Source organism: Diabrotica undecimpunctata, chromosome 4 (assembly GCF_040954645.1).
Source record: "Diabrotica undecimpunctata isolate CICGRU chromosome 4, icDiaUnde3, whole genome shotgun sequence".
Classification (NCBI taxonomy): domain Eukaryota; kingdom Metazoa; phylum Arthropoda; class Insecta; order Coleoptera; family Chrysomelidae; genus Diabrotica; species Diabrotica undecimpunctata.
The window spans coordinates 17,917,179-17,932,144 of NC_092806.1; the positions used below are offsets into that span (position 1 = coordinate 17,917,179).

The 14,966-nt window shown below is 31.9% G+C and overlaps 1 protein-coding gene across 2 annotated transcripts in view; it reads left to right on the forward strand.

Annotated features, from left to right (window-relative positions):
• LOC140439250 (neuroligin-1-like) overlaps positions 1–14,966 on the forward strand; it is a 397,801-nt gene that overhangs the window by 345,689 nt on the left and 37,146 nt on the right. For both annotated transcript variants that reach the window (XM_072529050.1, XM_072529051.1), the window contains exon 6: positions 7,781–7,987. In XM_072529050.1, coding sequence (XP_072385151.1) covers positions 7,781–7,987 — 207 coding nt within the window. The remainder of the gene's footprint in view (positions 1–7,780; positions 7,988–14,966) is intronic.

Consider the following 14,966-nt stretch of genomic DNA (forward strand, 5'->3'; position numbering starts at 1 on the left):
AGATAAGTCAAGTTATAGTTGAAATGGACATAAAATCATCTTGGTAAAGGGGGTTATGTAGATTTATACCCTTATGCTCGGTAGTAACTTGACTAACAGTATATGTGCACTGTAGTGTTAACTGCAGTTATTTCTACTTACAACAATAAAGTAAAGAAAATATTTTGTTCTGAATATACCATTGACAGAACAAGAAATTAAAAGTAAATTTTTTCAAAAAGTTTATTAACCATAGAGGTTTCTACAGCAATCTGATGATACGTTTACAAATTAACAATTGATCAAAATGATACTTAGAAAGAGAATTAAAAGCGCATTCTAAACACAGAATAAAAACATATATTTTATAGAATACGAACAGAATAGCTTTCGCAGAAAGAAAAAAAAAATTGATGAACACAAATATTTTTCGGAAGCTGTTTCTTTAAAATAATAAATTACACAAACTTTTTGTTTAGAATATTTTATTAAAAATTGATAATTATCTATGTCTGGATCTATGTCAGCAGTATTATCCAGATCTTGTGAATTTCGTCCACGATAAAATTCTTTTGCACTCTTATTAACTAACTCAATAAGGTCTAAAAGATCGCTTACTTTTTTCACTTATTTGTCTTAGCTTATCATACAAATTATCTAAAGTAATGTTCTTGATATCGATGGGTGTATTTTTTTTTTGTCTTCTAAAATTTATTTCATGAAATGGCTCATATTCCTGAAGCGATGTTTTAAAATTAATAATACCAAATTCCTTGGTGTATCTTAGCCATTTCATATTTCTCCAGCAAATTTCAGTCTTATTGTCTGTCTTCTTTCTCTTTATTAACATTCCTTAGAATATATTTTTAAAATTAAAAAAAAAGATTTGGGGTCATATCAACTACCGTAAACTGTTTGGTTTGTTTTCTCTGTTTTTTGTTTTTGTTTAGCGGTAGTAGTACGTTCTGTTCCTGCAGATCTTACTAAGTTATACCAATCTCTAGGTACATGGATAGGAAATAAGCATTTTTTTTAAATTTCTCTATTGTTGCGTGATCTACTTCACACTCCATGTTAGTATGGCCAGGAACTAAAAATTTATGATCAATTACCTTTAAGTTATTATTTTGACTTAATAAAAGCGTAAACATTGCTGCCACAAATGAGTTTTTATTTTGTCCGCCACAAGTATCACTGCATAAAATAACGTGCTCTATTTCAGAAGGTAAATTGAAAATATGATAAATCACTACCATTATAATGTACTATAAAATAAAACCTATTTTTTCAATACAACATCGATCATTAGTACGTCAAAGAAGAAGAGTTATAAAATGAGTAAATACAAAACTATTTACCATTGGTTAAAAAAGTGTAGGATTTTTCTTTATCCGAATCAAAGGCTGGGTAGGTATGAACGTATTTACTGATATTTCAGTCTTGTTGGGAACAATCGGATTCAAATCTAAAAATAACGGTAAATCAGTACTATATATAAAGTATTATAAAAAACTTCACCCTACATAAAACATGCAGACTTATTTTCTATAATTTTCTAACTAATTAGGACTATAAAAATATTTAAATGTATTTAAGAATGTCAATAAACGTATCCTCTCCTATCCTGGTAAAAAATATTTTACCAGGATAGGAGAGGAAATATGGATCCTGTAAGGCCACTTTATTTTAAGAATAAAATAATACCACAGTATATTGCTTAAAAAGAATAGCAATATACTGTGATAATACTCACTATATTTTTTTCCCTCACGACCACGATTTTCTTTATTTTCATCTAGATAATTCCCTGCGAAACAAAATCACAAAATATTATTTAAAAAATTTAAATATATTGGCAATTAACTTACTTGTATTTGATGGCTTGTAATCGTTATTTTCGTTGTTTAAACACCTTGATACAAGCCCTTTAGTTTATTTGCAAATGGAGGAATAATAATTGTTATTTCGAGTTGCCATCGTAGTGAACGTTCTTTGCATGTGCTCTCTTCACAATCTAGACAAGTACTGCCAAGAAACTGATACGAATATGATTTGCGTGGACACCGCATTCTTGCAAAAAGGGATAACTTTGTATATCCTAGCGACACTTTCATATATATTTCTTCTATCACATTCCGGCAAAAGGGGATATCTTGATTTAATGCCTTTTACTAGTACACATTTCGAATAATTCTCAAGTTAACATGACTTAAATCGTTTTGCTTTTCAGTTAATTTCATAATGTTAGAAAATATGTGCACATATACCATTTTACTAGTAATTACTATTTTGCACTCCAGAAGATATCTTAAGTTATATCCTTAAAACAGTCGTAACGATTAAATTGTAGCCAAGTTACCCCTTTTTGATCAATATTAATATTTTAATTAGTAAACTTTCACTTAACTCTCTTTACCAAGATTGTGCAGAATCAAAAATGCTGTCGAATGGTATACATAACACTATTTTGCAAAAAATCGACTTATCCCCTTTTGCCTTCCAGCCACAGAAATATAAAGTGTCAATAATATGTATTTTTCAAAACAATAAAATAATTACATATATAATATATATATATAATAAAAATAAGTTCAGTACTGTTTATTTTAGGCTATACTGTATTAAAGATACAAATATATTAATAGCAAAGTTAAAATAAAGTTCATATTCTGTGCGGGTATTTATTATACCGAACTACAATGTCGAGAATCAAATATGAGAGCCGATCTCTTGAATGTTGGTATTTCCGAGGATTAGTTAAGGGTGTAGGTCGAGTTCGGGTCAGGCGATGCCTTCGGGGCGCTGGTTGGTTATCAACTGGGAGCGTTCAATAACAATTATAAAGATATTATATCACATTACGTTATATATTGTTATACTATTAATTATGTTGCAATATTTACTTTTACAAACTTTAATCTATTTCAGAAAAAAATATTTTATAACTTTTATGTACATTCTTCTCAATATGCGTGTCCTCCTAGTTACTCTGCTCAGTTTTACATCTAATAATTCCGCTTAATTTTTTTAATACATAACTTGACAGAACATAAAGAAGAACATCATCCTAGATTCTTTTATTAAACTATACAAAGTAGATGAAAAGTCTAAACACGCCTAATTATCTCTTAAATGGGTGGTTCGAATTGTAAAAAAACCGGGATACGCCTATTCTGCAATATCTTCTTCTTCATGTGCCTTGTCCGTTCCGAACGTTGGCAATTAACAAGGCTAATGCAATATGGAGCTTCCAAATTGGTTCCTTAAGTTAGACTTCATCGGATTACTAACAAGCCATATATATGGTTAATTATATATTACGGTATATTACAAAATAAGTTCTTCTATCGTTTATACCAGTGGAATTGCAAATGTTCCAAACAATTTTTTTTCCATATAATGATTGGCAATCTGTCCTGTTTGGACAATAATCAAATTTGATAATTCAAACAGAAAAATCAACATGTGCAAAGAATACCTGTCAGTGCTGGTACCTTCCTTATTAAATTTAACTGAAATTAATATTTAAAAAAAAAATTCTTAAATTCTAAACAATTTACTTATGAAATCTATCTGAAAGTCCAAAGGTTTGTTGTCTGCTGTTGTCCAGTAGGTTTGCTACCTATGTAAAACAAAAGTAAGTAAGTTGTAAAACAAAATTAAGTTGCCCATTTTCTTTAGGACAATTTAACAAAAAACAGCAATTTTTATTTGAACCATAATTTGAAGTATTTTCCAAGCTTTCAGAATCATTCATAAGGGTCTTATCGACAAAATTAACAAATCTGTATATTTGCAAAAACCAATTTCTTCTTATTACTCTACTTACAAGTATATTTTTGGATCGTTGTTTACCTCCCAGTACATTGTTTTAGAACGAAGCTTGTTGTAGGTACTGAGAATCACAATATCCAGGAAACTCTTGATTTTAAATGTTGTTATTTTAGGATCAGGTTGATTTTTAAATTGTCCATACTTTTTGGTTTCTTCAACTAAGAACTGTATAATTTTACTTTCAGAAAATTGCTCAAACAAGTCTATACACGACAAATTTTTAAATATTTTACAGACAGTAGGGTGAAAAGTCCATCCGTCGAGATCCATTTTGAAGATCACGTTTAATTTACTTGTATTTTAGTTTTTTTTCTAGATGCTGATTGATCCACTCTTATTCTTTTGCAACTGGTTGTTGCACTCCTTCTACCGACGACGGAACTGAAGGAGGTACCTGTCATAACCATCGCTAAAGTAGTTTGATGTTGATCGGCTAAGTCGTTATAATTTCCATTTGCTCGTTCATTGATCAATAATTTTATTTTAAAACGAACCTGGACCTGACGACCTGTTATGAAACAGTCTTCCTTCATCTTCATAAGCTGAATCTTCATCAGTATTTATATTTACTTCAGATGGCCCAGCATACATTTTATCCACTTAATTTGCTATATCACTATTAGCATATATCATATCTAATGATTCTGGTAACAAAAATTCTTTCCTAAAACAAAAATTATTAAAAAAACTGTCGCCCAAACGTCCAGTGATATCACATGGTATCATCCAGTTTTAGGGATCGTTTATACAACTGTTATAAAAGGTTAGCAAAAATATATATTGTACATTGTTTTACATGCTAAATTGATACCATATATAAAATTTAACAAATACTTTCTAACTATTGAAAGAAATACTTTCTGGTGACTATATAGACTGGTGACCATAATTTTGAAAAATTTTATGACTCTATCAGTGCAACTATGTAGACAGTAAAAGTAATAACTTCCTTTACCAATAATGAAAGAGTAACTAATAAGCTATTCAAAAGTAAAAAATATCATATGACGACCCCTTACTTTCAGAGAGAGAGAGAGAGAAATAATCTTTATTATCACGGAAAATTGAACAATTTTATGGACAAAGCTTACAAAAAGTCAGAAAAATAACAGTAATAATTTAAAATTTACTGAGATTACATAAATCCTCAATATCATAAAATAAGAGATAATAAAATACACAATCCATTGCAAAATTTACATAAATTTGCAATATATATGAGTAAGAAAAAAGAAGTACTTGTGACTCGTTTGGAAAAAATATATAAATATGTTTTGGATGGGTTGGAGTCAATAAAGGGGGCTATTAGCTAACTATTTTATATCTCGAGCTTTCAATTGTGTTTACATTATGGATTACGGTTGTATTCTTTACGGTTCAACATGCAAAACAAATCTATTAACTATTGACAGAATACAATTTAAATCAATAAAAATTTGCCTAGGAGCTATGATGTCTTCACCAAACCAAGCAGTTCTAGCAGAAGCCCAGGAACCACCTTTACACATACGTAGGCAAATGTTAGCCAGCAAACGTCTAATAACATACAGATCGTTTAATACAACTATGGTTCACAAAATAGGTTTACTTTTGACAGAAAATTTAACAAATTCTTACTGGAGAATAAAAGATTCTCCTCCTTTTGCAGAATCTTTTATCAATACGAATTCATTTCAATCTTATATATTACAGCTACCAAAATGTCCTTTTTACGTACAAGACTTTGAAGCTCTGATAGACAAACCAACCATTATAATGCCCTCTTATTCAGACTTGCCAACTTTAACTAACCTGATATTCAAATCCATACTAAGCAAATTAGGGGAAGATTTAACAATAATTTATACAGATGGATCAAAAACTGTTGAAAGTACTGGTTTCGCTTTTTTGTTTCAAACAGCAACTATGTTGAGAAATATCGAATTCCGGAATGTTGTTCTATTTTTACAGCCGAGGCTGCTGCTATACAGAAAGCATTAACTTGGTGTGCCACTAATTATTGTGAGAACATCGTAATAGTATCAGATTCTCAGGCAGTATTACAAGCTATTCGTAGCCATCCATTGGATAGTTTTTAAAACTCCATTATACTTGATATCAAAAAATTATTACATGATCTAAAATTCACAAAAAAAAACAGTTACTTTACTCTGGGTTAAAGGACACAATGGAGTAATTGGAAACGAATTAGTAGATGGTATGGAAAAAAATACATCTGAGATATCCAAAATTACAAATTTTTACTACTTTAAAGATCTTTTTTCTGTTATCAGGAGTATTGGCAGGGAAAGATGGATGTCAAAATATAAAGAGGTTCAGAAGACTTCAAGAAACCATTATTTTTCTATTCATCCATGCTTACCAAAAAATATTCCCCATTTTTATTTTAACTATAATAAAGTATATTATTTGTTAATAATATGGCTAAAACTTAACCATGGCCTCTTTCCAGAGCATCTGCATAGGATTGGAATCTATGAAACTCCTTTCTGTCCTTGTGATGGTAAATCTGTCGGAGCTTTGAACCACTTATTTTTCGATTGTCATAATCATAAGGAACAGACTCGTACCCTATATTTAGGTTTAATTGATCTCAATATTAGCCTACCAGTTAACATCAGCAATCTGTTATCTTATTCTGACAAATCTATATATAATATTCTAATCAAGTTTATAAACGATTCTAAAATAAAAATTTAAACATCCTTATAACAATTTTCTGTGGCAAAAAGATTTTTTGTCTAATGCCATCTCTCTCTCTCTCTCTCTCTCTCTCTCTCTCTCTCTCTCTCTCTCTCTCTCTCTCTCTCTCTCTCTCTCACACACACACACACACACACACACACACACACACACACACACACACACACACACACACACACACACACACACACACACACACACACACACACACACACATATATATATATATATATATATATATATATATATATATATATATATATACTGTAGTCACTTGTACATAAACATTCTGTAATTTCTTAGTTATTCGATATAAAAAACTCTTCGACTGAATAATATAGTCCTTCAGATAGATAATCTTTTGTCACTTTATGGAACTTAAGAAAAGAAATTGGAGATTAAGCTGCAAAGGGAGATGGTTGGTTAATTTTTTTGCCGAATATAATATAGATTGCATTACTAACTCAGTGGATGGGATCGGTAAATACACATCAAAGGTTGAATTTCTGGTGTTTTGGTGAAGGTATTTACGAATTAAGCAAACAGTTTCTAAAATTTATAAGGAGGAAAGAGTTAAAATCTCGTGATTTTTGAAGTAACTTCTGCAATGTGTTATTCTACTGAGGCCAAAAAGATACCGTATTGCTCTTTTTTTGTAATTTAAAAATAATATCATATTGGCAGCTGTACTAGAACCCCAAAAAGGAAGACCATGTCGATAATGAGACTCGAACAAAGAAAAATATATTAATTTGGAAGATGCTAAATTGATTTCCTTCGAAACAGATCTTATTGCATGGCATGCTGAGGCAAGTTTCTTACTTAACAAATTCATGTACCATTTAAGGTTGCTGTCTATAAAAATACCAAGAAATTTTACAGAATCATCAATAAACATAACGTCACTGATACATTTATTAGATAAAAAGCCGAACTGACTTAGTGATAAAATGTTGTTTTCAACGGGAAAGGACATAAGTCGGTCTCTTATAAGTATCTCAATAATTTTGGATAGAACCGGTAGTAAGTCAATAGGTCTATAGTTGCAGACCTACTGTCATTTGTCAAACAACATTTTCGTTGTTTTAAAAATAATGAATTGTGTGATACCAAATGGGCGCTAATGTATTGATATAGTTTTTTGACAATATTTTTTTTATTCACCTAAACGATTGTCAGTGACGATTAGTGTTGGAGACATATATTTTAAAATAAAAAAAAATAAATATATACAAATTAAAAATAAAAAAATTTATACTTTTAGAGCTACTGCATCGAGTGATATTACTCAGCGGGTCTAGTCTCAGCCCTTGGGCGTTGCAGAAGGACCCTCTATGGGTAAAGAGGAGCGTCTCACTACACACTAGGTGCTATGGGGATTTGTTAGAAGATGACCTCGCTCCTTGTCTGAGGCTACAACCATTAAATCATTTGCTGGATATACGACTGGATATTCCCCGATTTTTACCAGGTAAGAACCAAAAAAAACTAATTTACCGTTTAATTGAATAATTCGCCAGTTATAAGTTTGGGACGTTTAGGACCTGTTTAATAAACTTTTTAAAAAACATGTTTCAGAATATTTATAAAAAAATGGTAATTGTTTACCGTAATGAATTTAAAAAGTCAAATTCGTATTAATATATATGTACAAATCTAAAAAAAAATTTGTTGTTATTTTTGCTAGTAGCCATATTTCATGACCATGTAAATAAATCCATAATCAATTATGCATTTATTGATAGGCAAGCTACAGTTTATTTGACCGCCATAAAACTGACAAATTCATTAAAATTTAGTCATTTATCATTTTATTCGACTAAAATAAAATAAAGATTTGATTTATTAGCAAACTAGAACAATTTTAAAACAAAATATCAAATATTTAAATACTATATCAATGGATAACATTTTCTAAGTACAATATACATATATTTTGTTTTGATTCTATTTATTCTCTTAATGTAATTATGCAAAATTATAATTATATTTATTTTTAATTTTCTTAATAGATCAAAACTCTTCTTGGGCTAGCTCAAATTAATAAGTAATCTCAGGGTTTTACGTCATTCAAACAACAGAAATACAAAACCAATACTCAGAGGAAGCTCATGGATAAATGAAATTCAAAAATAAATTATAACCGTATAATAAAAAATATTGTGTTTATACCAAAGAAATAAATGCAAATTTTTAATGATAGAATAAATTGTTTAAACAAATACTCTCTGAAACGAGTATTTAATTTAATGTACAATATAAAAAAATACCGGTGTTTTTTCCATTTCCAAAATTTCTCCTCTGATACAGCCCCCTTCACTCAATGAACATTCCTTTCTTTTTATTCAACACAAATATCCTTCGAAAGTCTTTGAATTTCCCGTCGTAATCATTTTACCTGTTCCTAGGAACTCTGCTTGGTCCATGCGTCTCCAGTTTCCACGGCAAATCTGATTTGCTCGGGTCTTTTCGTCTTCTAGAGCTTCGTATTCTTGGGCTAAATCTTGTAATTCGGCTAAGTTACCGAAATCCCGGCGCGCGCATAAAGCTTATATTCTTTTAACAAATTTTTGTATATCCATTCGAGTTCTTGGTTTCTGGAAAAAGATCCTTCTCATCTGATTAATTTTTGAATCTCCGTGATATATCTATCTACTGGTTCGTTTTGTCTCTGTTTTCTGTTTCGGATTTGCTCTTCTAGTTGTAGCAAGTATCCCCTGGGATAGAAAGCTCTTTTAAAATCTTCGCTGAAATCTGTCCATGACTTCCAATTTTTGTTATTGTTTCTGTACCATAACAAAGCGCGGTCTCCTAATAATTCTGGTAATACTCTTAGTAGATCTTGTTTATGGATCTCGTAGGCCAAGCTTAATTCGTCTATCCTCTCTAAGAATTCTATTGTATTCGAATGTTTCTTGTCGAAGTGTGTGTTCCACTTTCGTACTTGATTTAGCAATTCTGGTTGCCCCATTTGTTTCGTTATTGTTAATTCCTGTAATTGTCTTCGGATGCCCGAAATTTCCTGAGTCAGTGTGTGGGATTCTGTTTCCTTGGAAATTTTTTCTTTTGGGATTGTTCCTGTAGCTTCCTGGCGATTTTTAAAATAGGTTCTGAGTCGTGCTCTCAATTCGTCGACGGTTCCCTTGGGATCTAAGACGCATTTTTCGGCCTCGCTCTGCAATTCCTCTTTGCAAAGTCGGTTTATCCACGACGTACCTGTTACTGAGTCTGTTTCTTTATCTGTCGGTATGTTATTAATTTTGCTCGGGCGCCAGTTTGCGATGGGTAGCTCTTTCGGGGCGACAGACCCAGTAAAACACAGGTTGAAATAAAAAATAAATCTATTAATTTAGCATATATACAATAAATAAAATAAAATGAATTCTACGCCGTATATACAATAAATAAAAATGAAGTGAATTCTACGTCCCCGTCTGGGTCCCGCGATGAATGAACTCCCCGGCGAACGTCTATAAAAGAAAAGAAATTAATTATTACTAATAAGGAAATGAAATAAGTGAAGTCGATCATATGCAGACTTATGCTCGCTTCCACTTCAATTCAGCGGGAGCTCCGAACGCACTCGCAAATAAAATATTCGGCTGTGCAGACCCACGGTAATGTTCAATACACAATACCGATGGGTTCCGCTTGGTTAAGGACAGAGTACGATCCTCAATACGGAAATCTCTCTGTCCCGGTTTGCTCGCAGGTTCACTACACCGGCGAGTCAGGGAGCCTAGAGCGCTAGCTACAAGACTGTCTAATTCCGCTACTCACACGCCTTAAATAGCTGCTCCGGCTCCCACTTCGTCGTCTCGTTGTAGAATTGGATGCGCAAATATTGACACTCCCACGGTTCGAACTGTTAAACAATCAGAACATAGTTACAAATTCTACCCCCCGTTTTCAAAATACTTGTTTTGCCTCGATCTTAATCTCTGCTAACAATCTCCACAAATCCACAAAACCACCATGCATTGTCTATCCACTTTCACTCACAAATCGTTTTTAGAATAATAGAAATTTAAATTGTTTATACACGAAAAACTTAATACTGGGCAGTTTCAATCTGTACATAATTTTTTTCGATAAAACCGACAAATAGGTATTTTACATAATTGAATGCAACAAACAAATATTTGAAAAAATATTACTTTACCGTTTTACAAATTGACAAATTTTATGTACACAAATTATTATACAGTTAAATATTTAGATTTCCTTTCTTCTTCTTCTCTGCCTTTATTTATCTGCAATAACTTTCCCGACCCTGTCTATGAAAATAAATAGAGATTGACAAAAAAAAAATTTTCAGACCCAAATTATTCAATAAATTTGCTTATATCCTATCTCATATTTCTTCTCCTCCTCTTCTTTCCCTCTCTTCTTTCATCTGTGTCCATCGTTAGCGATGCCACACTTCTCTTTTCCTTAGATTCAATATGTGTTGTCAAAACATCTACTTCATTTCCTCTACTTTCCATTTTATATTTGTTTGCAAAATTATTGTTTGTTCCATACTTGTCCAATTCATTTACTCCAGTGACAATATCATATTTCATGTCCTCAATTATAAAACAATGTATCCAATATTCTTTACTTTTGAATCTCAATGTCAAAACAATAGCCTCATTCGTAGTCGAATTTTTTTTTGAATTAGCACTCACTAACCTTATTCGAGAAATATTATACTTTTGAGAATTTGGTCCTAAATAATTTATCAATTGTTTATTAACTAATGATACCTCTGAACCAGTGTTCAAAAGTATATTAACCTTTTTATTTTTAATATATCCATGCACCATAAACAAATTATTTCAATCCCGTATTCAATCTTTTTTCCCGCTAAATTTATAAATTCGCTAGGGTGAGTATATATTCACGAATTCAATTTTATCCCTGTTTTTAGTGAGTACCCTCCCGAAAAAACGGCCCTGCTCTACTGTTTTGCACTTCCACATTGTCTATTTCTTGTTGTCCTTGTTCATCTTCTCCTTCTCTGATTAAACGTAAGTTGTTTATTTCTCTGTTTTGTGTTCTTCCTTGTTCATTGTTGTTGTTATATTGGTTTCCTCTATTAAAATGTTCCCGTCCTGGATTTGGCTGATATGGTTGACTGTTATAATTTCTCCCATTGTTTTGAACTCTATTTTGTTGATATTCATTTCTATTCTGCACATATCTATTTTGATTAATATTATTTGGATATCTTGGTCATCCATTATCTCTATATCCATTGTATCGGTAAGGATTGTCAGTACGAGCCGGTCTGTAGTTGAGTGTGCGGTTTATTTGGTTGTTCCCATTGTTTTCCGTTTGCCTATCTTTCCTTCTTTCTTTTCTTCGGGCCTCTCTTACAGCTAAGAACTGGCATAAACTGTCCATGTCTCTATATCCTTGCAAGGTGACATAGTCTTCCATTGTATTGTCAAATTGTCTTGCTAAATACAGTGGCGGCTTTTGGGGGTAGGCAGGATAGGCCGGGCCTACCCAATAATTTTAAGAGCTTTAAAATTGAAAAACATATATTTAAAAATTATGTTAATGCATGTAAATAACTTTTAAATGTACTAAATCACTCAATACATTACCGTCCGTTAAAACAACTAAGTTATTATATTACCACAGCAAGCATCGAATCGTATTCAGGCATTTTAAATATCATTAATAGGCCCTATCGGAACTGGCCGACCCAGCTCACATAAGATCCCCGTTCAAAAAGCGTTTGAAGTTAAGCAGCTTGCCGGACAACGAATTATATTGTCGTGTTTACGCTTGCTGTTTAGGCACCAGACGATCGGGCCTACGATGACCATCGTTGTCACTTGTAACGTAATTATCGAATTGTAATATAAATTTTCTTTTAAATTATGATAAAAAAATATGTAACATAATCTTTAATTGTAACATATTTTTAAACAAACAACACAATTACAAACAAGTGCACGGTTGCCCAAATAAATTTAAAAAAATTCGTAAAATTCGAAGAAAAAAAATCACATTTGCGTGATTTCTATATCGCCTGATTGTATGCAACTTATATATGTGAGATTGTTTTATAACTGATACATAAAAATGAGTTTTTATGACGCTTTACCAGGTTGCAGTAATAGTAATGTTGATAGTGAGTGTTTGGACATTGTTGTTTCACTATTGGAATCGTCATTATCAGAAGAACTGAAATTGATAGAAAAAAAAAATTATTATGAATGAAAGGCCTACTCCAACATTGCGAATTGACCAAAAAGATGGGAAAAAGGTGCGTACGTTTAATTGCTCTTGGTATGATATCTACAAATGGTTGTCTGGAAGTATTACGAAAAACAGACTATATTGTTGGCCGTGTTTGTTATTTTCTAATAAGAAATATGTATAGAATTGTGAAGGATACTTTGATTTAAAAAATATGTCTACCTCCTTAAAAAAACATTCCAGTTGCAAGGAACATTTCAGTAATTTGCTGTCCGTTAAGGATGTACAGTAGAGGGCGTTTTCTGTTCGCGATTTGCTAGATGAAAAATCAAAAATCGCAAAAATTAGATACAACGCAGAAGTTAAAATGAAAATTAGTTGGGGGGGGTCATGACCCCGTGACCATAACTATGTAATTTGGTGGCTTGGCCTACCCAAAATTTTACCACTACCAGCCGCCACTGGCTAAATATCGAGAAATTGCTTACTTGCGTCCAGAACATATCACGAGCGATATCCTGAACGGAGGAAGTCAAACTCAAGAGTTTTTGAAAAATTAATGGATCGTTTTGTTCGCTCTGGGTCAGTTGTATATGAAAAAAATGAGAGAACCAAAACTGTTCTAAGTGACGAAAATTAATATGATGTACTGATAGCTACTACTGAAGATCCCCACATCATCACTCGTGAAATTTTACGTCAACATGACATTATGTTTACAAAAATCCTTTGTAAACATAAACTGCATCCTTACCGCATACAGTTAAATCAAGAATTGACAGTCGATGATTATCCATGCAGATTAGCTTTTTGTCAATGGTCTAAGCAGCAGGTGCAAAGAGACCTTTTTTTTCGATTATATGCTTTTTGGAGATGAGGCTACATTTTACAAAAAATGGAACCGTGAATCGGCATAATTGTCATTAACATGCATCAAGCAATCCCTATTTTGTTAACACTCATGGTCAAAGTAGGTGATCTATAAATGTTTGGGGTGGTATTGTTGACGATTATGTGATTGGCCCACATTTTTTTGACGGTCGTGTGAATGGTGCCATATATCTGGATTTTCTAAATAATCATTTGCCAATACTACTGCAAAATGTACCGCTTAATATTCAACAATGTGGTTTTTACACGACGGTGCTCTAGTTCACCACACTGTAATCCTATTCACAATCATCTAAATAACTTTCTTGAGAGGTGGATAGGTAGAGTAGGATCAACTGTTTGCCCACCGCGATCACCCTAATTCTCCAAAATTTCTGTTTTCATGTCGGGCTATATAAAAGACCTTGTACACCAGAATCGACCACAGATGAGATGGGTTGATGACATTAAAAGAATAGCCGGAACAAATTGGAAATATGTTGCTCAGGATAGAGACTGATGGAAAGAGTTGGAGGAGGCCTATATCCAAACGTGGACGACAGAAGGCTAAGAAGAAGAAGAAGTACACCAGAAGCTTTCAAGAACGCTAAATGATATGAAAAATAGAATAAGAGAAGCTTTTAATTATATTGACTTACAAATGTTAAATGTGGCTCGGTTATTTGAATATCGGTTACAAAATTTGTATAGGCGTTGAAGGTAGACATTTTGAACATTTACATTAGACTTATTTCCTTAATATCACATTAATTGTTACATTCATTACATATTACCATGGTTTATATTTTTTGTTAGTTACTTATTGAATAAAAATAATTTTTTTTATATTATCACTAAATACTTATTTCTACCTACAAAAATTGAATGTATTCCCGAAAGTTGAAGAAAACTAAAAGTATTTCGGAAAATAATGAGTTTAAGTATAGAGAATGCTATAAAAAAAATGGGTGTGGCAGTCCAGTGGGACTGCCGGTAGAAGTTATACTTCCATACACGCGTTCGCCGTTACAAATTTATATGGGAGTCAATCTGCACAACCATTACATATTTATTGCTATAGGTAAGAGAGAGCAGAAAGAGAAAAAGAATTAGGTATATAGGTATATGGTGCATCGTTTGCTGTATATAAACATTTGACCTGTAATAGGAGTATAGTACATGAAGGATTGTATCAATATTTTAATGTAAATATATATTTTTATTTTCATATATGTATAAAAGGAGTTGAATGCAAAAAAAAATTTTTACACATACTCTGCAGTAAAACTCATTGTTTATTTTGTTATTAATATAAAAATTACAATACAATACACTGCAACATAATTAAATATAATAATACAATACAAATTAAAATGCAATATTCA